This window comes from Kalmanozyma brasiliensis, assembly GCF_000497045.1.
Source record: "Kalmanozyma brasiliensis GHG001 unplaced genomic scaffold PSEUBRA_SCAF11, whole genome shotgun sequence".
NCBI classification, from domain to species: Eukaryota; Fungi; Basidiomycota; class Ustilaginomycetes; order Ustilaginales; genus Kalmanozyma; species Kalmanozyma brasiliensis.
The window spans coordinates 511804-536968 of NW_015961950.1; the positions used below are offsets into that span (position 1 = coordinate 511804).

At 57.8% G+C, this 25165-nt stretch overlaps 6 protein-coding genes across 6 annotated transcripts; 4 read left to right on the plus strand and 2 right to left on the minus strand.

Moving 5' to 3' along the window:
- Window positions 1–3271: 3271 nt before the first annotated feature.
- PSEUBRA_001033 (Guanine nucleotide binding protein (G-protein), alpha subunit) lies at window positions 3272–4336 on the plus strand (the record flags this gene model as incomplete). Its single annotated transcript, XM_016434290.1, has 1 exon — window positions 3272–4336. One exon carries the CDS (start codon window positions 3272–3274, stop codon window positions 4334–4336), a length of 1065 nt encoding a protein of 354 aa, XP_016294419.1.
- Window positions 4337–6882: 2546 nt separating this feature from the next.
- On the plus strand, window positions 6883–9183 carry PSEUBRA_001034 (uncharacterized protein; the record flags this gene model as incomplete). Its single annotated transcript, XM_016434306.2, has 1 exon — window positions 6883–9183. One exon carries the CDS (start codon window positions 6883–6885, stop codon window positions 9181–9183), a length of 2301 nt encoding a protein of 766 aa, XP_016294420.2.
- Window positions 9184–9745: 562 nt separating this feature from the next.
- PSEUBRA_001035 (Mitochondrial substrate/solute carrier) lies at window positions 9746–10687 on the plus strand (the record flags this gene model as incomplete). The annotated part of the gene is made up of 1 exon (XM_016434298.1): window positions 9746–10687. The coding sequence occupies one exon, from the start codon at window positions 9746–9748 to the stop codon at window positions 10685–10687; it is 942 nt and encodes a 313-aa protein (XP_016294421.1).
- Window positions 10688–10842: 155 nt separating this feature from the next.
- On the minus strand, window positions 10843–13098 carry PSEUBRA_001036 (Dbl homology (DH) domain protein; the record flags this gene model as incomplete). Its single annotated transcript, XM_016434329.1, has 1 exon — window positions 10843–13098. One exon carries the CDS (start codon window positions 13096–13098, stop codon window positions 10843–10845), a length of 2256 nt encoding a protein of 751 aa, XP_016294422.1.
- Window positions 13099–18184: 5086 nt separating this feature from the next.
- On the minus strand, window positions 18185–21588 carry PSEUBRA_001037 (Alcohol dehydrogenase, C-terminal; the record flags this gene model as incomplete). The annotated part of the gene is made up of 5 exons (XM_016434325.1): window positions 18185–19709; window positions 19793–20005; window positions 20394–20613; window positions 20709–21131; window positions 21219–21588. 5 exons carry the CDS (start codon window positions 21586–21588, stop codon window positions 18185–18187), a joined length of 2751 nt encoding a protein of 916 aa, XP_016294423.1.
- A 1187-nt stretch (window positions 21589–22775) lies between these two features.
- Window positions 22776–23867, plus strand: PSEUBRA_001038 (Alcohol dehydrogenase GroES-like protein; the record flags this gene model as incomplete). Its single annotated transcript, XM_016434293.1, has 1 exon — window positions 22776–23867. The coding sequence occupies one exon, from the start codon at window positions 22776–22778 to the stop codon at window positions 23865–23867; it is 1092 nt and encodes a 363-aa protein (XP_016294424.1).
- Between the last annotated feature and the right edge of the window lie 1298 nt (window positions 23868–25165).

Genomic DNA, 25165 nt, shown 5'->3' on the forward strand with positions numbered 1-25165 from the left:
GTGCGCGCTTACTCTTGACAGATGGCGGCCACCCCACACGTCAAGGGCGGATGCGGAGCGGTCGTCGTGGGTCCAAACGATGCACGCGAGATCGTCTTCACTCTTCGGGGCTTGAGCAAGCCTCCTCGACCACCGAGCGGCATAGTCGCGGGCTTCAACGCGTTCCAGCTGAGCAATTTCGGAATCACGCGCAGGCGCGATGTTGCGACGTAACATCCGACAAGTTATGGTCAGATCGCACAGATCGGCCGTCAGCAAATCGCCGATTAGACGACAGCAACCTCCAAGAGCTGGCGGTCCTGCCCACCTTGTCGTTGACTCCTCTATAGCGACCAGAAGATTGACCAGGATCACAAGCCAGGAGCCGGCAGGCCCACCAATCTCGAACAAGTCGATCGGTGTTCCGACCTTTGATTGGAGCCAGCACCCAATGTCTTCCTCCTCACGGCCTTGCCCACCAGGATCAGGAAGGCGAAGAGCTGACTGGGGCGTTCACCGTTGTGGGGTTACCTGCCCGGCTGACATGAGGTAAGGAGACGCGCCGGGGCCGCGCCTCATTTCATTAGGCTGTTGATCCGCTTCAAGGGCTTACCGTCAACCCGGAGATCTCGGAGCGCAGCGCTGATCTGCTATGATCGCCCTCATTGTCTTCATCTGGTCGCCCACAGCGATGTCTTCGTCGTTGTGTGGGCAGACAGCACATCTTTCCGGCTGGCACTGAATTCCAAAAGATTCGATAGCGACTCGTTTCGTGTGCAGGCGTACTCGGCTTCGCTCGGGGCGCTCGCTTCTCACTGTTTTGGAGCCATGCTGGAAACAATGGCATTGGCGCGAGGGGTGTTGGTTGCTTGCGAGCGTTGACTGATTCTCGCTAGACGATCCCGAGGCGCAAGCAAGCGAAGTGGCCAGCAGAACGACAATCAAGCGTATCGAGCTCGGCTGGCTGCTTGGCTGGCTGGGTGAGAATTGTGTTGGTCTGCAAGTCGCGTTTTCCAAGGAGGAAGGGTTCAGACACGGGCGCGCCTCGCTTGTCGACCCTCGCCTAGCCACCTCGGAACCACAAGAGCGAAAAGGGTTCGAGCAAAGGCCGGTGGTTGGCGAAAACCCTGCAGTGGTGCTCGCCTTGTCTATCAATGATTGGCTCCCACTTTTAATCAACGTCGATCAAGCCTCAATCGAGGGTCGTCAATGTCGCCATAATGAACCCGGTACTCACCGCCTGACAAACGAGAGCTCCAAAGACGACCATGACAGATGTCTGATGAGAAGGCTACGCCCCGTCCAGACCAATGTTGGCGGAAGCAACAGCCGAGGCGCCCGAGTCGTCCCATAAATCCCACCCTTTCACGCTTTTCGGGTCAGCCGAGTCAGGTGAGAGGTGGGCTTTCATATAGATAGCGTTCGGATCATTCCGAAGCCGATGGTCAATGAGAGATGTCATTCAATAGCAAGAGCGGCCACGACGGCCGAGACTGCCGACATCGCTCGTGCTGAAGAAGAAGATGAAGACGTCGAAACCGTAGGGAGGATACGCAAGCTTGTGCGCACAAGCAAGAAGGAAAGTGTGGTTGATTCCGGATCTGTGATGTTCATGCAGGGGCAGGAGCAGCATGCTTCCTAACGTATAGGAGGCGGCTACTCGTATTCAAGGTCAGCAAAAGCCATGTCGGTCGACATTCGATTCGAAAGCCAGAGTCCCAAGGCAAGACAGGTCCAGAGCCTGATCTGGTGTCGAAAAAGGAGCTGATCCGCAACAAATAATCCACTCATCCCCTTTGCTCGCTTTTGACTGGCGAGCCGCTCTTGGTGAATTAGACTCCTTTTTTGTTTTGAATTTTGAGTTCAGTGACCGACCAGCACAAGGCTCACTGTGCTCACTCACGCAAGACTGCTCCGGAAGCCAACTCTCTGATTCATTTTCCCATTTTGCACCGCGCAGGCAGGCACCGGGTAGCCGAAAGGCAGAGAGACACACTTAGCGCCATTTTTTCCCTGCCTCGCCTCGTTCATAGTGCAGCAGCTAGCCAGCCAACCAGCCAGCCAGCCAGCCAGCCGACGCGGCCTCTCCCTGAAACCCGGCTGCTGATGCATTTTTTTGGCCACTTTCGGCGAGAAGGGTGTGCCTGGCCGCTCGCTGATGCATTGCATTCGCCGGGTGAACAAAAGGGGCAGAGGGAGGGCCAGTGAGATTTGCGCTCTTGACAGGCCGATCCCACAGCAAACAGCAGCAGCCAACAGCAAGCAACAACACCTCCGTAATTTCTCCATCCGTCCTTGCCGCCTCTCGCTCCTCTCGCTCCTCTTGGCCCTGACCCTCAATCCTTCCGCTGCCCATTTCCATCATTCAAGCTTGGACCTCGCAGCACGCATCTTTGTTTGCGACCTTCCACCATCATCTCGTCCTCAGCTCCGCGGTGGTCATCTGCGCCTCTTGCTGCATTCGTTCGCCTTCGCTTCCGTCCGCATCGTCTTTACGCCCCTTCGACCTGCAAGCGCTCGGTCCTCAGTCTTGTCGCACTCGACGCCTTTGTCCTGACCTACCACTGGACTCCTCTCGGACCAGCTCGCGACGACGTCGAAACGGTCAGAGGACACATTCGCTGTCATCGTCGCATTCTCACTGGCAGCGTCGAACCTGCGCCATTTCGATCTTTTCCGACGTTCGCCTTCGATCGCACTTGACCGACACTCGTCTTGCGCTGCTGACTGTTTGACTCGGCACGACCTCCGTTCAACTGCTATCGTAAAGATCACAGGCATCATCCGACGAGTTGACCCAAGCTTCGACGCCAACCCTCTTCGAGCAACTCCTCGTTCGTAAGAGCACACGCTGTGACAGCACCGGGCACGCTGGTTGACTCATCCAGCGCTCGCATCGGAACGTCCTCGCGCATCCCACCACCAGCAACTTCTGCTCGGAATTTGCGAAACGTCACTAGGCTGAAGTCGGCGCTTCCGTCAGACCAGTCCGCGCTTCTTCTTTGATCTCACGGATACCCCAAGAACGGCCTCGACAGCGCGTTCGAACTGAAGCAGTCTCGATCACGACCTCCAAAGGGACAAAATCGACAGTCTCCCATGAACTGATCAGAGATCAACGGCAACGCTTCTGGAATCACCTCCTTCTCGCTCGCACTGATCGCAGCTTCCGATCGTCTTATCAGAGAGCACGACGGGACATTCCGGGGACTCGCACTGGATCGAAGGAATCAATCTACATACCCACACATCCGCTTTCACACGGCTCTGCTGAGTCTCAACACACTTCAAAATGGGAAACTGTCTATCCTCCACGGATCAGAAGGATGCCAAGGACAGGAGCGTGGCCATCGACAAGCAACTCGAGGAGGACAGTCGCAAGTTTAAGAAGGAATGCAAGATCCTCCTCCTCGGCTCGGGAGAGTCGGGCAAGTCGACGATCGTCAAGCAGATGAAGATTATCCATCAGAATGGCTACAACAAGGACGAGCTGTTGCAATACCGACTCACGGTCATCAAGAACCTGGTGGATTCGGCGCAAGCCATTGTGCTCGCTCTGCGAAAGTTCAAGATGGAGCCCGAGATGCCAGAGAATCGCGAGAATGTGGATGCCATTCTGCAGTACAGAGTGGATGCCGATCCAGGCGCGACACTAGATCACGCCATGGCGAGAAAGGTAGACTCTTTGTGGAAGGACCCCATTATCCCAGCCATCATGGAACGCAGCAGCGAGTTCTACCTCATGGACAGCGCATCATACTTCTTCGACAACGTCAGCCGCATCGGACAACCGGACTACATTCCCGACGAGAATGACGTGCTTCGAGCGCGTTCGAAGACGACCGGCATCAGCGAGACGCGCTTCAACATGGGACAGCTCTCAATACACCTCTTTGACGTCGGAGGACAGCGTTCCGAGCGTAAAAAGTGGATTCACTGCTTCGAGGCGGTCACGTCCATCATCTTTTGCGTGGCGCTCAGCGAGTACGATCAGGTGTTGCTCGAGGAGAGCGGTCAAAACCGAATGGCCGAATCGCTGGTGTTGTTCGAGTCGGTGGTCAACAGTCGATGGTTCTTGCGCACATCCGTCATCCTCTTTCTCAACAAGATCGACATCTTCAAGCAAAAGATTCCAAAACAGCCGCTGTCCAAGTACTTCCCCGAGTACAGCGGCGGCCCGGATATCAACAAGGCGGCCAAGTACATTCTCTGGCGATTCACACAGACGAACCGAGCGCGGTTGAGCATCTACCCACATCTCACGCAGGCGACGGATACGAGCAACATCCGCCTGGTGTTTGCTGCGGTCAAGGAGACGATTCTGACCAATGCGCTCAAGGACAGCGGCATTTTGTGACAGGCCACGGTCGAGCTGGATCAGGATGTCGAGCAAGCAGATGCAGCGACTCTGACCGACCAGACGATTGGTATACACGTCAAGTCTGGTTTCGTCAGGGGGTTCGCATTGCTCGCAACCAACTCACATCGGGCCTGTTCGAGCAAGCCTCTTTTCACTTCACACTTTTGTTTTAATGGATACCTTTACCTTGTACTGTTGGCATCACTACCATCATCATCTCCTTCTCTTAGTACCACACCAAGTCTCTCCGACTCTGTTCACTCGTTCCCTCTATTACAGACAATCGCAGCACTCATGTCACCTTCGATCCGGCTTGCGTGTCACCTGGATCGTGTGCTGCACCGTCATTACGGCCTTGGGTCTGAGCTCAATCGGAGGAAGCGGTGGTGCTGAGCCTTGATCGAGACAAGCACGCAAAGAGCATCCACAACGTCGCTGAAGCGCAGCCGTAAAAGGTCACGCGTGGCTGCGGTAGAATCCGATCGAAGCGGGCCTTGCAAGCGCAACTGGATCGAACGGAAGCACCAAGCGGGTACTGTGTGGTGTGTGATCGCATGATCTCTGCAAAAGGGCGCCGGCGGAAAGGCCGACAAAGTGCGCGAAGCGCCATGTCTGCTTTCAGCAGCGGCGGGAACGAAGCAATCCCCGAGCAGCGAGTTCGCCAACCGAGGGTTGCCACATCACAGCGGGACCAAGAGACCGAGAGGCCCAGCTTGCCAACCGCAAGGGCTCCAAGCGCACCCACGTACGGGTCCGACCACATCCGCTCAGATAGGCTGGGTTGACTGGTGGTCAGGAACGCGCGATAGGCTCGCTTGATCCTCCTCGCGTGATGGCAGCGAGTCAGCTCATTCTAGCGTCCCAGCTCGGTCAACGGGAAGCCTGCATCGAAGCGAGAAATCAGATAGGCGAGCTGGGTCTGCGGTTCGAGGAATCTTCTCGAATCGCCCGCAGAACACGCAGGCTTCCGCTTCTGTGACAACTGCTTCTCTGACATCAATAGCGAGAAGCGGTACATTGCCTTTAGACGTCAGGTTGCTAAGAACACCTGGCTGTGCTCTGCGGTACATGTCAAGATGGACTGCAGCTCGGCCCAGGGTCGCCTCCAGGGTCCCGCATCGATAGCAGATTCGGCCTCAACTTCGCCTCCCCTCGGGCTAAAGACCCCTGTCGGCTGTCGTGGGAAAAAGAAGTTCGGCTGTCGCGCCTTTGCAGATCCACAGCTGATTTGCGGAGATTCCATGGCCCGGCGGGTGGACGTCGCGTTGGCTTGCCCGGAGCCTTTTCGCGATCCTCTCGAGTAGGGCGGTTCGCCGTTCGCGTGAACGAGCAAGACGCTCAACTTTGAGATGCAGCGCTACTCTCATCCAGGCGACCGTTCCGAATGGAAGAATCTAGCTCCGACAGACTGAGAGTGCTTCCTGCATGCTGTGGGGGCTACTTTTCCTGCTGTACACAATCATTACGCCAAGAATCCGCGCGGGAGCTGCAATGCAGCAGCAAATAGCTCAAGACTCGTCAATGCCATTGTATTGTCTTGCATCGGTGTCAGCGCCAATGCCAACTTTGACGAGGAACCACAGCGAGCCATTGCTGAGCCGCTGAGACCACCTGTGCGTGTGTGCTGCTGGGACTAGTCGAATTTTTCGCTGCCCATTCATGCACGGCTGACTGCCGAAGCACTTGCATTCCATCGGAAGCACCGAGCGTGCGAGCAATGTGCCAGCTCAATTGGGCCGGCCTGCGTGACAAAGGAAACGAGCCGCGCTTGCTCTGCCCTCCTCGGTCGCCTCTCAGCCCGTCTCTGTCTGCCTCTGTGCCAGTCGCGGCCATAGCGCTGACCCGAGTGCACTCGCAGACGATCAGCCAAGCTGCCAACATGCGACGATCCTGCCTGGCGTAGTTCGAATCGCTGCCTTTCTGAGTCCGCAACTCACTCTCCAACACGCCGGCGGTCCCTTGCACTACGCCGCGCTCTGCCCTCTTTGGCCTCCTCCGCTTGCTCAGCTTTCCTTGCCTTTGCTTGAAGACACCTTCGTTCCTTTGCAGCCGTCATCCTCAGACACACACACACACACACACTCGCTACAGATTCAATGCCACTCGCTCCTCTTTGATCATATAGACCTCCTCTCCCGACATTGGCCGCCATCTCTCCTGCCATCTCGACCTTATCAGACACGGCGTGTCTTCGAATCATAGACGCGAGTTCAGTACCTCAAGCAAGCACAGCACAGCAGGCTCAGACACTCAGGCAACGCCAGATACCAGGCATCACCGTCTCTTCCCGTTCTTTGCCGCCAATGTGGACCTTGCAGTCACGGCTGTAGCTTCGACATCCCCGCCCCGGAACTCTCCCAGCATCATCGACCCAGCAGAAACGCTGTCTATCTGACGCCAGACGTCACAGTGTCACGATGCGCGACACTCTCTGCCTTTGTGGCTGCGGACTCAGCGCTGCCAGCTCCAGCCGGATTCCAGCACCTGGTGATGCTTCAATCCGCATTCATGCCCGCTCGCAACGACCATCGCAATCAGACACGATGGCTACGTCGCCAGAACCATCGCTCGCAGGATCTCCCCACGGTGAGACCCGTGGAGTCATGTCTGTCCCAGGCGACCCCAAGACCATCCACGCAGCTCAAAGTGGACCTCGACGCATCTCGAAGAGGGGACCTCGTGCCAGCCTTCTCCCTTTACTCGCCATGCTGCTCTGCTCGTTCCTCACCATAATTTCGGCCTCATCCCTACCCGCTGCAACGCCCGCACTAGCACGCAGAGGCATTGCGGCTGCCTCGAAGCCAATCAATGCAGTCCTGCCCACAAGCTATCCGTACGAAGCCCAGCTCTCCCCGAGACAGCTTGCCTCTGCCAACCACGTCTTCAATGTCCGAGTGTCGCAGCCCACCATGTGCCAACCCATGAACATCACCTTCGACCCCAGCTACGGCAAGCCTCCATATACCGTCATGATCAGCACCGAAGACTACTGGCCCGTCACCGTCAGTCTCACATCGTCCTACGACGATGCCACAAAGGACTTGTGGCTCTACCAGTACGACGTTCCCATGTTTGCAGGCGGCACCAAGAATCCTTCCATGATCGTCTCGGTCGTCGACTCAACCGGAGCCATGTCCAACTCGTCTAGCTTTGTGCAGGCCCAAAGTCCCGGCGCAGGTGTCACCTGCGCGCCATTCCAGTATACGCCCTCCTTTGTCTTTTGGACGATTGGCGCTCCTTCCATGTGTCAACCCTACGAGATCGTCTGGAACGGCAGCTACGCCCCGCCGATGGCCGCCTTGTTTCTTCCCGAAGCCGCTCCACCCATCTACGTTCCAGCGCCTCTCGCTGCCACCACCAACATGACTTGGCAGGTCGCCATGGAAGGTGGAACACGCTTCGTCATGTCCCTAGCAGACAGCCGTCAGATGAACAGCAATGGCGGGGTGTCCAAACTCAATATTGTTGCGCTCAACGAATACGTCAACGACTCGTGCATTGGTCAGTCCAACTACCAGCATCGCGTCTTTGCCGCTACCTCCACAGCCAGTGCAGCCACCCTGTACCCCGACGCAACCTCCATGGTGGCTAGTCTGACCACGAGTGGCGGCATGGTGGCTACTGTGACCGTCATCGAGACCATAAAAAACGGTCGCTTAGTCCACGGCAATGGTGGAGGGCTTGGCGCCCGCTTTCTCATTTTGATAATCGCCTTACTTGTCGGCGTTGGTCTCGTCGGCGCCGCCGCCGGCTACTTCTGCTTCCGAAGACGTCAGAGAAGCAAGCAAAATATCCGCGCTTGGGACTTGCCTGATGCGTCGGCGCCTTTCAAGGCGAGTCGGAACACGCCCATCGCGCCTGGTGTCTTTGGGCGCAGCGACAGTCGACAGGAGTCCAGCGCAAGCATTGTGCTTGGGGAGCGAGACGCGGGTCGTGCCGGTGCCGCCAACTATGATCCTGCTGCCCTGTCTTCTCGTCCGCTCACACATGCCCCTTCGCGATCTTCGCTGCGCAGCTGGACCTCAGGCATGTATCAGGAGAGATCTGCCAACAACTATCCGATGATTGACACCGCCTCGGTCGGCATTGCAGGTCTCAACAATGGCCACCAGACACACAACTTGACGAGGAGGACCCTCTCTGATGTCTCTCGCGATGGCTGGTCTCCCACAGACTCGATCTCGATCACGCGGCCATTTGGCTCCTACTTGGACGAGGCGGAGAGGCGAGACCCTGGCAGTCGCCTCCAGAGTAGGACCGGCAGCCCTGGCGTTCTTTCCCGCGGCAGAAGCTCGGACAGCATCTCTGTGAAATCGATGGGGGTGGGCCCTGGTCCGACGTATCGTCCAGACGCTGCATACCAAGCAGCCTACCAAGACCTGATAGCCAGCCAAACGCCGCCTGTCAGCGGCGTCGACGGAAGCTTGCCTTTCGGCGCAACCCAAGCCCGCGCACCCCTTGCGCGTACTCCAGGCTGGGCGGAGGTCTCGGGCGGTGCTGACCACCCGGCACACATCGTCCGTCACGCTGATGCTGGCCTGCTGTTGGACGACAACGATAATGGCGATGAGCTCATCAGCCTTGGCACGGGACGACTGATGGAATTGCCCCCTCAGTACGACACCATTCATCCGAGCACACGGACGCAGCAGAGATCCACCAATGCTCGGACGCCATCTCGGAACGAGAATCCGTTTGCATCACCGCCTATCCGCCCTCGGCGATCGCACGCGCACGGTGTGGGCTCTGTGGATATCTCGGATCCTCGCAATCGGCGAGCTGAGGTGCATGCCGCTGATCTGGTCGATGAGAACGACGACGAGTCGGCCTTCTGGGCGCATTGATATCGGTGTTCAGCACTCCCTTGTTCCTTTTGACCCTTTCCATTCATTGAACCTGCTCAATCGGAAGTGTACCCTAGATAATTCACTCTTTATACAGCATCGTTGGAAGCTTCTGCATCGACTTGTGGCAAAGGAGGTTCGTGAGCCAACATGGTTGAGGATCACGCCTCACCGTGTGCAATGTGAATTTGAACCCTTCTCGGCAAAATGACGTGCTTGTTCTTCTGACCGCCCTTGCATAGATAGCCGCGGTTGTCGTTCTTCCTTCTCGACTCGCAACCTTCATCAAATCTCACCTTTGACACCACCTAAAGCGATCTTCGAAGTCTGAGCGGATCTTCCATCACGAAGGGCTGTCTTCCTCGCATTTGTGAACCTTCTCGCTCATCAGCAATCGAGCAGCTTCAACTCGTAAAGCTCCCAACTTGTCGCAGCAGCACCCGAGGACCAAAGCGCACCTGGTCGCATCGTCTCTGCTTCCACCAGGCTTCGACATCAGCAGCGTCAGCCTCTGCTGCATTTGACATCCATCACTCCTTGCGACCTCGCTCTACATCTCACCATGCCAGCTCCACAAGCGCCGGTCGAGCCGTGGCCGCCATTCGCATTGCCCACCGTCGACCTGGTCGCAGGCTCGCTTGCCGGCGCCGCGCAAGTCATCGTCGGTCAACCGCTGGACACGGTCAAAGTGCGCAGCCAAATCGCGCCACGAGGCACGTACACTGGACCTATGGACGTCCTGACCCGCACCATCCGGACAGAAGGCCCGCTAGCGTTGTACAAAGGCATGGCGTCGCCTCTGCTCGGCATCGCCGCGCAGAACGCGCTGCTCTTTACCGCCTTTCAGAGTGCGAAGCGATTCATCTCGCCTGAAAGCCAGCGGTTGAGCACCGCACAGATCGCTGCGGCGGGCGCGATAGCCGGTGGGGTCAACTCGGTACTCAGCAGCCCAGTGGAGCTGTTCAAGATCCGTATGCAGGCGCAGATCTCCTCCCCGGGTGATGCGGCGAAAGCACGAAAGCTCTCCGCCGTGGCTCGCGAGGTGTACAGCAAGTACGGCGTCAAGAACGGCGTTATGCGGGGGTTCTGGGTGACGGTCATGCGTGAAGTGCCTGCCTACGCAGGGTTCTATACCGGATTCGAACTCGCCAAATCTGCCTTCCGGGCCAAACTACCGTCAGGAACAACGCAAGGTGGGACAATCCTGCCGATTTGGGCATTGATGGCTTCAGGTAGCTGCGGTGGGATTTGCAACTGGCTAGCCTGCTACCCGTTGGACGTGCTCAAGTCGAGGATTCAGCTCAACGATGCTAAGCTGCCAAGAGGTTTCGGTGGACCGTTGCTGCTGAAGTATGTCTCGGAGGAAGCGAGGACGTTGTGGAAGGAGCAAGGGATGAAAGGGTTTTGGGTCGGGTTGAGCCCCACGCTGCTCAGGGCGATACCGGCCGCGGCGGCGACGTTTACCACGTTTGAGGTGGTCAAGGACGCACTTGAGCGAGGGTGATGCGCCTCCGCGTTCTGGTCACGAACTTCAATCACATTGACCGATAACACTCAAGCCTTTGACTGGCACGTCATGACAGCATTCACGCACACGCAGAGTGAGAGACGATGAGCAGAAAGGTGGTCGAATCCCAGATCTCAAACAGAGCAATGAGGCTATGACAGAGGCACAAAGTTCTCCCTCTCGACCCAGCCCGTCACGCCGTGCTCCGAGCTGCCAAACAGATGCGTCTTGTCCTGGTCGAGCACCCTGAACAGATCTCCCACCTCATAGTCGATGAATAGGTATCCGTTCTTGGTCGTCCCCTTCAGTCGCGCCGGACTGTTCGCAACCGCAGCCATGGTCCCCATCGCCGCCGCCGCTGACGATGACGAGCCCATGCGCGCCTTCGCAGCCTTCCGTCCTCCTTCCGCCTGCTCGCTGAGCCCGCGCGTCGAAGCCGAAGTGAACACCGCGTCCGACTGGCTGAAGAAGCCCGAGTTGAACGTGAGCGCTGGCAGCGTGGGAGCGGCGACAGCGTCGCTCGTCGTGTCGGGCGTGTGCTTGCTGACCGGCGTGGGCGGGTCCGAACTGGTGCTGACTTCGAAGCTCTCATTGGCCGTGTCGAACGACTGCGACCCTTTGCGCGAGCCTGCGGACGGCGCACCGCTCACCGAGCGCAGCAGTCCGATCAGCCCGCCAGATTTGGCCGTTCGCAGAGACGGACGCTGATCAATGCCTCCCGGCACGGAGCCGATGGGAGCGGGCGAACCAAGCAACGGTGCCTGACGCAGCTGAGGTGAGAGCGATGCGCGACCTTGCGATCCGAGGGGCGGAGTGCTGAACGCGGCCGGACTGGCTCTCTCGCTCATGGGCGTCAACAGCTCTTCCGATCCTGCGCCGGTGATGGACTCGATCTGCTGGCTCATGCTCGTAGCGTCGGGTACCATCGAGGCGAATTCCGGGTCGGGTAGCGCACGATCCGACTGCAGTGGCGAAAAGTGATTCGTGCTGGCAGGACTGATGTTGCTCGCGGTGAGCAGCTCGTTGTCGACGCTCAACGATGTCGATCGAGAGCGGCGGTTACTGGTCGTGCCCTGGATGATGCCCAAGGACTCGGCGAATCCTGCCATGTTGCTGTGCAGCGGCCAGAAGATCTTGACCGGGTTGACGTGGCCCATGGATCGCTCGTCCGTCTCCTCATTGATCGCGATGTCCGTATTGCCCTCAGGACCGTAGGTCTGCCAGAAGCCGATCAGCGCCTGCTGCACGCGTAGGTGATACGAAGCTTGCGTCCGTGCCAACGACTCGATGCAGAGGTCCAGCAGAGTCTGCACGCCATAGTTGAACTGGGGCAGCTCGTTCATCAGCTGCGTGTGCAGCGCGACAAAGGCGTTGGCGCTCTCTGTGAGCTTCTTGTCCACCGCCTTGGCACCACCGCGGGCGATCTCGGTCCTGTACCGCGTATAGTCTGGCTCGCGATCGTCACGTTTGGCAAGAACCGCTTGCGGCAGAGTGAACATGGCCGAGATGCGCTGAATGGCGGGCTTGAGGCCTTTACTGATTTCCGCGTCCAGCTGCGTCCAGTATGCTTTGAGCAGGGTGCCCTCGACGAGCTCAGCGAACGCGCGCAGACGAAGCTCGGCCTCGGTGCGCGCGGCGACCTCCTCGACTGCATATGCACGGCCCCACTGTTCCAGCATTCTGAGCTGCGTGACGTGAACATCCTTGACGCTGGACGACCAGCCGATGCATCGTCTAGCAAACGCCCCCGTCGACTTCTCCAACTGCCGGAACTGCACCACGAGCGCCTTGTACTGGCCATCGTCGGCCAGGATGTCCTCTGCTGGCCCCAGCACGAGCTTCTTCACCTTCTCCTGACGACGCAGTAGCTTCTTGGTGGCGCCGTGCTGCATGCGTTGGCTGGTCGTGCGCTTGGTCGTCTTGCCGCTGACAATTTGCTCAACGAGGTCTTTGCGTTTCTTGACCTCGTTGATGTTGTCTGCGACCTTCTGAATCTCCACCGAGGCTGCGGAGAGGCTCTCCGAGTCCGGATGCTTGGCGCTCGTCGACGCCAGGATCTGAGAGAGGAGCAAGGGGTACTTGAGCACTCGCTGAACGGGTTTGATTAGCAGTGACGACAGATCCCATGCATTCGTGTACGCCCGCGCAGCCCGAGTGCATTCACTGAGGAAGGAGCCGACCTTTGGCTGTGTGCTCAGCAGCTCTTGCAACCTAGCCATGGAAACCTCGTGCCGCGAGCAGTAGGCCGAGTAGACCTGCTCGATACGCGGCATCATTTTGAGGAAGACCTGTCCAACTCGATCCGTCTCTGACTCTTCGTTGACTTGACCTTGTGCGAGCAGCTGAGCGGCCTCTTCAGCGGTACCGTTGCAGATCCTGCCCACAGCATCTTCGAGCAACACGACCATCTCGTCTGCGAAAGCGGCACAAGCTTCTAGTTGCGCGAAGATGATGCGCACGTCGCTCGCGCTGAACGGTGCTTCGGCCGGGACCGCTGTGAGACCTTCCGCTGAACCAGCAAACGACGGCGAGAGAATGCCGGTGGTGGTCGAAAGAGACGGTGTGCCAGACACAGACGAGTAAGGAGATGCGTTCGAGCTTGCTGCACTCGTTGCTGTGCCGGGAATCAAGTTGGTGCCTGACAGTGGTGACAAGACGGGCCCGTCGATTGAGAATTGTGACGGAATACCACTTGCCAGTGCGGGATGACCGGACAGGTTCAAGTGACTGGCATCCGGGGTATAGGAGCTGTGCGAAGAGACCGTGTACATCGACGAGCGATTGCTTGGATTGCTCGAGGTGAACGAGGCCGATGACGCAGTCTGATTAGCCGAGCTCGGACTGGCAGGTGCTGCGTTGGCTGGCGTATCGGCAGACGAATGTCGGAAGAGGATCCTCTGAGGCGGTGCGCCTCTACCTAATGGGGCGCCGGAACCAAGAGCAGACACGCCGCCGCGCTGTTGCGGATGTGAGGCTGGAGTCTGCGCGGAGGATTCCGGTGAAGCAAGCTGCGAAAAGACGCTGGCCGATCGAACGCTCAGAGGCGAAAGCGGGGCGGTGATACCGGCCCTCATCTTCGCTCTGACCAGGTAGATGTCTCTAGCCACAGCGAGGTCTGATGCATACGTCCTTTCTGTCTCGAGAAGCTCGCGAAGAACAAACCACCGCTTGACAAGCCGCTTCTGCTCCACCGAGAGATCGTCTTGCGGGATGGACCAAGACGGCTGAGCGAAGCTGGCGCTTCGCGGTTTGAAGCCTCCTTGACCGTTGAATCCCAACTGCGGCGTCATAGCCGGCGACAAGAGGTCACGAGCTGTACCGCCTGAAGATATCACCGAGCGTGCTAGGCTGCCTGAGCTTTCGGGACGACGGTGCATGTCTCGGCTGCTGGAGATGCTGGGAGTGCGAGGCGGGACGCCTGTCGCAGCATCGAGGTCAAAGGCAGACGACCTGGGACTGACGGAGTTCGCGTAGTTGGCAGCATTGTCGGCAGCGGCTTCGCCTTCGAGCGGTCCGTCGTACAGTCTGCGAATGACGGGTCGTGGTGTCGAGTCCGCCTTCTTGGACTTGCTGCTCCTTCCGAGGCGGAATGTTCCCGAGCTCGGGATATTCGAGCCCGAATCGCTGCTGCCTTCTCGATGGGCAAAGTCTCGGGCAAAGGCAAACATCTTGCTTCCTGCTCCGTCTTTCTTCTTCTTGGTCCCCGAAGAGGTCTCTGAGTTCAAGGAAGTGGTCGAAGCGCCTGGCCCAGCAGATGAGCGAAGATCGGGCAGCAGAAGGGAAGCGTCGCTGGGAGAGCGCTCGTGCCTTGCCATCTTGCCACCTGTATAGGTCTCGGCTGAAGGCGCTCGCATAAGTTGCTGAGAGCGGGCATAAGGCGATTGCCCGGGCGAGGGTGAGCCGCTGCCATTCGCCCACCTCGGTGACCTGGAGGAAAGGTGTGCCGGAGGTGCATCGTGTGGTCTGGCGAGGTCTCGAGAGCGGAAATAGTCTCCAGCGTTCTGCCTGTCTTTCGGCGACGGTTGCAACGAGCCCGAGGTGGGCGTTCCGAAGTCGACTAAGGATGGACTCGAGGCCGACGACGAGATTGGGTCGACAGGCGGCCCGAGGAGGTGTGCATCGGTTACCGTGGTCATGGGATGACCCGTAAAGACGCCAGATGTGCTGACCGAGGCCGGAGAATCACCAGAGATCAAAGGCGTACCCGTCGTACTGGCCCCGGACGGCCGCTGCTTGCGCAGAGGGTTCTTCGGCGGAAGACCAGGGCGCTTGCCATCGATGGGCGAGGCGCTGACGTCGGCAGCGATAGGTGCACCCACGCCTGATTCGAAGCGTGCCACCTGCGTCTTGTCCGGCGTACTGTAGACTGCGCCTTCTTCCGAAATGGCGTGGGCTGCCATGAGGATGTCACGAAGACTGGACAGCGAGTTCGAATACGCGTGTCCTGCCTCGCTTGTCTTTGGCCGGATCGTCCTTTGTGCCTCGCGACTCGTAGATGGTGCTCCCGCGGACGGAGAGGCAGCAAGCGACGGACTGGTTTGCGTGGTGAGCGGTCGACGCATTGTGCTCCGAGCAGGCGAGCTGGTCGTCCTTGGTTGGATGTGAGGGGCGTGCGAGCTTGGGGACCCAGACAGAGGCCTTTGGCGAGGAGACTTTGATCCATCGACGAGCAACGAGGGCAAGGTGGTTTGGCTCGGGCCCATATGCGAAGATGGCGAAGGCGATGATTCAACCCTCCCAGTAGAATGACTGACGCTGCTGCTCCTCGAGATCCGACTCCCACCGTCGATCTCGCGAGTCGATCTTGCAGGAGATTGGCCCGCGACGCCATCGACCCCATCGTCATAGCGTGCAGAGCTTGAGATACGTCTCTCGCGCTGCGAAACTCCTGTTCTGTAACTCTGCGACTGCGATCGCCTCAACTTGGGAGAAGCCTCGAGATCGTGCTCCGTAACCGCCGGTAAGAGAGCGAGAGCGTCCTGCCCCTGGTCAGAGTTCGCCGATGTTCCTGGACGGCGATGCGATGTCGATCCAGTAACTTCTAAATCCATGAGGTCGGAAGTGGATCCGGTATACTGGATGCCTCTGCGTCCGCTCACTTGCTTATAAGAGGACGCCTTCCTCGACGAAGTCTCTGCGTCAGACCCGCTCGGCGGATCGAGGGGCGAAGGCGGAACCGATGTGGCGACTGAGGTGGTGGAGTCGGAATTCATGGACGACACAGAAGGACGAGACTTGACAAAGGAAGACTTGTCCTTGAACCGAATCGTCTTTCGGAGGAGACTGGAAGCGCTGCTGGATTTAGGGCGGTTGTCTTCGCCGGTCCCCTCGTCCGGGTCGTCAGCAGGATCGCGGTCGTGAGCATGGGAAGCTTGCACAGAGCTGGGAGAAGGCAGACCCGATTCCACAAGGTTGAGATCGCTTTGTGAAGCTTCGGAGTGGACGGAGGGTGTGAAGCGTGAAGATTTGGGCGAAGAGGTCTCTGTGCCCGAGTCGAAAGACGAAGCGGATGGCGATGCGACCTTTGGAGATTTGAGACCAAAGATGCGCGAACGCAGGCTGAGCTTGGACGTGGCGGGTGCAAGCGTCTTGTTACCGAGGCTGGGATTCAAGAGGGCGTCTTTTGAATCTGTTGACTGGTGTGCGGCGGAAGATGGAGCAGCGCTTGTCGGGGAGCGCGGAATGGCGGCTCGAGATGAGCTAGCGTTGCTCTTTGAGCGCGAGCGGCCAGAGGCCCCAGAGTCGGAAAGTGTCAAGGCGACATTGGCGGACCTGAAGGTAGTTATCGAGCGCGGCGGAGAGCTGACAGCATGAGGCGCAGCGCTTTTCGAATCTGCGCGAGCCTCTCGAGCCTTTGTATCTCTGCTTTGGGAGGAAAGCTGACGCGAGCGACCGGAGCTTGACTGCCAAGAATAGAGTTCGGTCGAGTCGCGTTGTCGCTGCTTGTTCGTGGGGGAATCGTTCCCGATGGAGTGCCTTTTGACGGAACGATCGGAAAGGTCACGATAGGCGGATGGAGGAGACGCAGCCGTGTCTTTGGACGGTCGAGAACGAGAAGAGCCATTGACTCTTGGCACGCTAGAAGAGAAGTCGAGCAGTGGCTTGAAGTGACCCGAGGAGGGCGAAGATTGGTGAGATCCACGAGCATGATCGACCTGGATGCTTCCTTGACGGGATTGACGTGAAGATGTCAAGGGTGCCTCGTAGGAGGAGTAAAAGGAGACGGGCGAGACGTTGCGCTCGCCATCGTCGTTGGGTGAGAGACGTCGAGCTCTCTGCCGTGGCGTGGATGGACCTGCGCGTGAGCTGCTGCCATAAGAGAGAATTGACTCCCTGTCCGAGAGTGGGCTGGCTGTATCAGAGGCTGCGGCGAAGGCGGAGGATCTCGAGCTGCGACGATGGCGTGCGTTGTCCGGCGGGGCAGAAGAGCCAGCAGCAGCTTCTGCCGCGCCAGAAGCGGAATTGGCTGCGAAGAGCAGACCAGTGGGCTGGGATGGCCTCCTTCCGGGGGGAGATGTAGCGAGGTGGGAAGGAGACAGGCCGCGGTGAGCGCGGGGCGTTGCCTCGGAGAGTTTTGAATGCGAGGAAGCGGGATCAGATCGAGGCGAAGACAGTGTGACGACGTGGCTCGCTTGGCGAGCTAGCTGGATGTGATCGAAAGAGGGAGGTGGTATCACTGAGTGCACGGGGACAACGGTGCCTTGCCGTTCTATGAACTTGAGCTGGGTTGATTCAGTGCCATGACAGGGCTTATCTTCGTAGCGTCGAATGGCTGTCGAAGGCCGAAGGTGGTCGGATGCTGATGGTCAGTGCGCAGTCGATGTGAGAGAGATCTGGGTATGTGGAAAGAGGAGAGACGATGCAAAGTCGAAGTGAAGATGAGGATGGTGATGGAGATGGTGGAGCAAGTTGGCCCCTCTTTGTCGGAAAGCAGCTGAAACGCCGGCGCAGGATCCGATTTGGCGATTTTGGCGAGTGCTAGATCGGGACTGAGACAGGTCTAAAAAAGGGGTCCTACGCCCGCTCAAGCTCAGCGCTCAGTCTCGGCCTCGGCCTATGCAGTTGAAATCCATGCAATACCGCCTTGGGAGCTTGGCAATCACGAGCAGGCCGCAAACAATCCAACCCGACTTTGATCCATGCGTGTAGATGGAGCGCCGCCTGCATTTAAATGTCGATCATTGCTCAGATGCGCCGGCAATCTTATCGCGCCGCTCTACCAGTTTCACAGTCGAGCCGATCGCTGCAAGCCTTGCTTATTCCGAGAGAGAGAATGCGCGGAGCTGGAAGTCGTTATACACCACCAAGAGATCAGTTGGGTGCATCGGACACCAACGACGACTTTGCCAGGCACTCGAAGAGAGATGAGCTGGTCTTCGGCTTGCCAACTGATGCGTTGGCTCCCTCTAGCGTCATCACGAGCGCATTGCTCTGGACCTACGTCGTAAGCGCGTGTGGTGCGATTCTAGCGACTGAGCATGGCATGTGGCTCTACTACAACTTGGCTTTCGCATTCGACGAACTTTTCGCCGCCATCTCGGCCTGCAGCAACTTGCGGATCTCCTTGCGCAAGATTTTGCCGCTGGCGCTGACGGGCACCTTATCCAAGATGCGAATCCCTCCACGCAGGTACTTGTGGTGCGACACTTTGGCCCGCACGTAGGCATCGATCTCCTCGACTACCTTGTTTTCGTTCTGCTGGCCTGTTTTGAGCTCAACGAATGCCAGTGGCAGCTCGGTGCCCTGCTGCTGATCGTATCGGCCGACGACGGCGGCTGCAGCAATGGCGGGGTGCGATACAAGCACGCCTTCCAGCTCGGCGGGCGCCACTTGGAAGCCTTTGTATTTAATGAGCTCTTTGAGTCGGTCGACGATGCTGAACTCGCCCGTGCGTGGATCGACAATCGCAATATCGCCAGTGCGAAGGTAGCCATCCTCGGTGAAGGTATCGCGTGTCGCCCCCGGGTTGCCGTAGTAGCCTTTGCACACTTGTGGGCCTTGGATGAGCAACTCGCCTCGCTCTCCTGGGCCCAGATACTCGCCCGTCTCGACGTCCCGGATGCGAGCCAACGTCGCAGGGTTCAGACCGCCGACAGAGCCAGATGGTTCGTCGCCAGGCAGTCCGAGGGCTCCCACCGTGGTTTCCGTCATGCCGAACGCTTGATTGACGCGTACACCCGTCTTCTGCATGAAGGCGCTCTGCGTCTCAAAGTCCAGCGGCGCTGCTCCACACATCGAGTGCGTGACGCTAGCAAAGGTTCCCTTGGTCGCACTTGGGTGCTTGGTGAGGAGCGTGAGGACGGGAGGCACCAGAGCGATAAAGTTGACCTCGAGTTCCTTGACCAATCGGCAGTATGCTTCCGGCTGGAAGGGTCGGATGATGCTGGTGTGACCCCTTTTGCGAATCGGATAGTGCAGCATCAGGATCAATGCGTACGCATGAAAGAAGGGCAGGAAGTTCAACGTGCGAAACTGCGCCTGGGACCCATCGTCATTTCGTGGAAAGAAGGCTGGTGCGTGATGGAGGATCTCGACCATGTTGATCACGTTGTTGTGCGAGATCTCGACTGCCTTGGGCAGGCCAGTCGTGCCACTGCTGAAAGGTAGGTACGCAGTCTCGTCGATGTTTCTTGGAACGTGAGCGTTGGCTTGCTTGGCGGTGGCTTCGTCCACCATCAGTCCCTCCAGCGAGAGAACACCGTTGAACCCGAAGACATCGCCGTCTGTGATGATGATGGAATGGCTTCCTACACCAGCTTTTCCGAGCCGACTCATGGCGCGTGAAGGTGCAAAGATCTTCTTGGGCTTTGTGAGACGGACGACATGCTTGAGCTCGATCGGCAAATAGTCCGGATTGGCGAGCGCCACTCGAAGACCGGCGAACTGCGATGCAAGCAAGACAATGGCGAAGTCGATCGAAGAGTGAAGGTACAGCAAGACCGTGTCGCCCGGCTTCAGTTTGCATTTGCTGGTCAAGCCCACGCCGAGTCGCTGCGCGTTCAACTTGAGGAGGCCGAGACTAGCAGCACAACGAGATCCAAGACGAAATCAGAACGTCAATGCATGCTGAAATGGACGTGCAAGAGCAACACAGGTACTTACGAGATGGTCCTCCCACTGCCGCACTCTCTCAGTACCTCCTCCTGGTCACCGAAACTGATGGAGCCAAGGAGATACTCGTAGATGCATGACGCTGAAGCTGGGCTGTACGCCACGTCTGACTTGTAGATACCGGTCTTGGCATCGTACTGGGTGTATTTGCCGATCTTTTGTACCGTCATGGCGATTACTTTGGATAATCCGAGTGGCGCTGGGCTGTCTGTTCGACGGTGATAGGGACGTCGTCAGTCGAGACTCTTTGAAGGAGAGGAGGATGGCTGCTCTATCGCACAAGTCTGCGAATGCAATGAAGGACAATAGCGAACGGCACTCGGGCCAATGCAAAGCCGGTTGCACTGTTCACCAAGCTCGGCGAGATGAAGCGCGCGGGAGGTGAGATTGAAAAATTAGAGCTCAAGGGGCCCCACACTCGGCAATTCCGCCATGACCTTCTTCGCGCCCATCCATTCGGACCGAGTCAAGACTATTCTTGAGTGCCGGTATTCTTTCAACGAGCACACTTTTTCTACGTACGATGCAATGATCCTTGGTGAATGGATTGCGCAAAATGGTAGCATTCAAAGCAGAGTGTTGTCCCTCTTACATCGTGAGGACAGCACGGAAGCGAGCCTTGTTGGCCATCATGTGCTCAAAGGCCTCGTTGGCCTTGGCAAGAGGGAAAGTCTCGCACATGCAGTCGACACCGAATCTCTTACTGAACGCAACGGCATCCTCCGAGTCGAGCGCGTGACCCGAAGGCCAACCGTGCACCGAAATTCCCTTGGTGATCATGGCGACCGAGTTGACGGGGACGTCTCCGACGGCTGTATGCGGCAAAGGGTGCGTAATATAAGCAGATACACTTAGTCAGCATCAGCGGTACATAAATAGGCTAAACAGGCAGAGGCGAGATACGTACGTGCTAGGATCAGAAGCTTGCCCAATGGCTTGCAGCCGCCGACCAAGGGCGAGATGTGCTCCGGGTTGGGCGCAGTAGCGACAATCAAGGCGGCACCACCCATCTTTTGGAGCGCCTCGGCGGCATTCTCGGCCTTGGTGTCGATATAGTCGCTGGCGCCGAGTTTCATGGCGAAATCCTTCTTGTCTGTGCCACGGGAAAGCGCGACGGTGCGGTAACCCATCTTGCTGGCATACTGGACCGCAAGGTGGCCTAGTCCACCCAGACCTTGAATGGCGACAACTTCGCCCGGAGTGATGTTCATCTTGCGGATGCCGTTGTGGACCGTGACACCGGCGCACATAAGTGGCGCCATCTGCACGGCATCGCCGTCAGCGGGAAGACGCACAGCAGACTCGGCTTGAAGCAGGCAGTATTCTGCGTCTGTTCCATGGCCCGGAGCGAAGAGCGAAGCGTCAGTTTCGATGAGAAGCAGGGTGGGTCAACACGGGTACAAAGAGGTCTACTCACATCCACCGTCACGAGTGACGCCGTTAATCTGGCCATTATCGCACATTTGGAAGAGGCCCTGGTTGCACTGACGGCAAGTACCATCGTGACCACCGTGCCAAGCGCCGCCGACGCGGTCACCGTTCTTCCACTTTGTGACGTGAGAGCCTACCTCGACGACCTTGCCAACGATCTCGTGACCAGGAATTCGGGGAAGCTCGCCGAAGCCGCCGGACTGAACGAGCGCGTCCGAATGGCAGACTCCGCAGGCTTCGACCTTGACGAGAATCTGACCATCTTGTGGGTGCTTGAGCTCAACATCCTTGAGAGTCAGAGGCTGACCGGCCTTCTCAAAGACGGCGGCCTTGTACGTTTTGGGAAGGGACGACATGTTTGTGTGGATCGTGTGTCGGGCAATGGAAGGGAAGATCAATGAGAGGAAGTTGGATATGTACGATGCAGCAAAAGCAGACGTGTTTCTAGAGAGGCCTATCGTTATATCAGACTTGGCCAAAAGTGAGCAGTTCTCTCCCATCCATGAATGGCAACGAGATACGCTCGGTCAGAGGCATCTCGGCTGGTGCCTCGAGAGAAGGTTGCGACGCCAACATTTAGGATGCCGCGGGAGGAGAAGGCGGCTTGACGCAACGGGTATGCGCGCGAGGCGCACGGACCGAAGGCGGTCGAGCTTCTGAGAGTGATGTCGGTCGACATCCATGACCTAACTCGCAAATTGCCGTAAGGCTTACGCCCTCAACACTGCCCCTGTGCGTGCAATCAAACATGCTGCATGGCTTGACAGAGGAGAACGAGAGGGAGAAAACTCCACTTCCACGGTCCAAGAAGCCGTGGGCGATGCGGAGATAAGCGCTCTGCCGCTCAGCCTCGCGTTCGCCCAACAGCCTCTACAAAAAAGGCGAGTGATTTGTGTCTTCAGTTTTCTCTAACAGCTCAGCAAAAAAAATCAAAGGGGGAGCGTTACTCGACAAACAGCCTGCGTCATCTCGAAGAGCCGAATCTCTTTCAATTCTTCGGGATCGACGCGGTACGTGACGTTTGTGCTGAATCACTCTTGCACACTTTATTCGCCGGGAACTCATTCGCATTGTGATGCTTCGAGGGATCCAGTGGACAGTGAGTCAGCTAGGCTCTCCTAGGTGCAGCTTGGGAGTGCCTGATCAGCGTCAACGTACCTGTACATTGGCCTACGATCTCCGTCCGCTTGCTGCGTCTGCAGAGCCTGGGCCGCTTGGGCAATGATGTGTCACCCTGCACTTGCCTGGCAGACCCTCTAGATGACGGTGCTCCTTGTAGGGGAGACGAGCCTTCATTATGCAGAGCTGTGAGCGCTTCAATAAGCATGATGTCGTGTGTGTTGCTGCTCACGGCTATAGAGCATCTGAATGCTTTGGCTGCTCGTCAGGCCAGGGCCCACAGACGACATCATTGGAGTCTCCTTCTTTCAGACTGGTGCTCGACTGAATATAAGCCCTGTCCCACACCTCTCGCTGCCTCCGTCACCCTCTCCAGCACAAGCGTCAACCAATCTCGTTTCACAAACAGGACCCCAACGCAACCATGTCGAGCGACTCCATCCCCCAAAAGATGCGTGCCGCCACCATCAAAGATTTCAAGAAGGGCTACGAAGTCAAGGACATCGACGTCCCCACCGACCTCGGGCCCAACGACATTCTCCTCAAGATCGCCGCTGCTGGCTACTGCCACACCGACTTGCAGGTCATGGACGGCGTTTACGAGTCGCAAGGTGCAAAGCCTGGCCTCGTGGGCTCGCACGAGCCCGTTGGTACCGTCGTCAAGGCGGGCTCCGATGCCGGCAAGGCCGGTATTAAGGTAGGCGACCGTGTCGGATCGATCAACACGTATGGCTTCTGCGGCAAGTGCGACTCCTGCAAACAGGGCAAGCAGCTCTGTGACAAGTTGCCCGGCATGCTGGGCCTCACCCTCAACGGAGGCTTCTCCGAGTACATGAAGGCGGACGCTCGGGTCGTATCTAAAGTCCCGGATAGCATTCCTTTCGACGAAGCCGCCCCTCTCTTCTGCGCAGGCGCCACTGTCTATGGTGCGTTGCTGGCAGTCAAGCCAGAGAAGGGTCAATGGCTCGCCATGGTCGGCATCGGTGGTCTTGGTCATCTCGGCGTGCAGTACGCCAAGGCAATGGGCTGCAAGGTCATTGCCATCGACAATCGTCAAGAGGCGATTGACCTCGCCAACAAGTCGCCCGAGAACCTCAGACCCGACAAGACCTTCTTGATCGACTCAGATGACGCAAAGAACAAGTGCACCGAGGAGCTGTCGAGCAGCTTCTATGACACCAACCCTGGCGTGGACCGTGTTGTGATTAACACCGAAGACCGCAGTCTCATCAAGTTCAGCCAGCAGTTCCTTCGCAAGGGTGGTCAGCTCGTGGATGTCGGCTTGCCTGCGGATGGACCCTTCGAAGTCGACCCTTTCGCCATGAACTTCAAGGAGCAGACCATCCGCGGTCGACTCATTTGCACGCCCGAACAATGCCAGGACATGATCAACATGCACGCAGAGAACAAATGCACCACCTTTATCGAGAAGACCTACAGCGTCGACGAGGCCAACGAAATGGCCGAGCACTACAACTCGAAGAAGCTTCAAGGGCGTCTCTGCATGGTCTTCTGATCGCATTTTCACGCACGATAGGAATGTGCCTTGGGTCCTGGCAAGCATACTTCACGTGATGAAGGAATCTCCAGTTCTCAAGAAGCGCTTGGCGTGTTATCAGTCAAAGCGCTGGTTGTGCCTATAGCTCCAATCGTGCAACAGTGAGTGGGTGACATTTCGAACATGGCGGCGGGGGCCCTAAAGATCAAGCCCTCGGGAGCGGACGGAAGGGAAGAACGAACGAAATGACAGCACGACTTTATCCGCCGACCTGAAAGAGCGGCGCTTATCGATCAGTCCTGAGAGTGCCATCTTATACTGTCGAGTGCTTGGGAGCTAGCTCTCGCCGTACAGAATGACTGACTGCTACTGCAACGTGCAACAGCGACGAAACAGCTACCGTGAGAAGCTCGTAGAAGCGAGATGAAATGAGACAAAGAACGGCTGGTCTCAAAATATGAGGCCCGCCTCGCGATCGTCCGTGCATTTTCGCACTACTGCAACAACGATAGTGAACACAGCGGTACCGACAAGCGGCACTTGGTAGACGTGAGACCCGGGAGTATCTCTGTCTCAGGAAGGGGGACCGTTCGCGAACGAAGACAAGCTCTATCCCCATCGTTGCGCGCTTCCCGTCTCCCCCTTTTGAGGCTGGCTTTGCCTACGAAGCCATCCCAGCCTAGAAGTCGAGTTGGGGGAGCTCATCGATGGAAGAGGGACAGCACTGAAGGCCAAGATCAAAGTGACATGGGTAACCACAAGGTCAAGACTCAGTCGCCGTGGCTGCAATTTGCATGGCCAGACACCGGGCGCCACGGTTGCACTATCCCCGCCACCTTTTCATATGGTCGGAAAGGACTCGTCGATGACGGCCGACCGTCAAGTCCGTGACGCACGCTTCGGAGCACCAGCATTGAGTTGAGAATTCGCCTGTTTCGTTCCCTAGGATGGCTTTGACAGCAGTGGAATGCGCAGCCGTCGTTGGCCGATTTCATCAGCCACATCGCTGCTTGCGGCCGTCTCTGTACGTCTTCGCTCCTGCTCCGTCTTCCTATTGTTGTCCAGTCGCAGCAATGTTCAATTCCGAAGGAAATCTTGCATCGATGCCACCTTCAACGCAGCCCTCGACCGAATGGCAGAAGCCAGTGCCGACATGACAGCAGCCTACGCCTGAAGCGGATAGCGGGGCTGAAATTCACGACCTGAGCAGGCCGGACGACAGACTCAATAAGACAGATAGCGATCTCTAACTTCATGACAGCACGCGAGACCTCCATGCACATTCGTTTCACCAATCCCGAAAGCAAAGAAAGGTA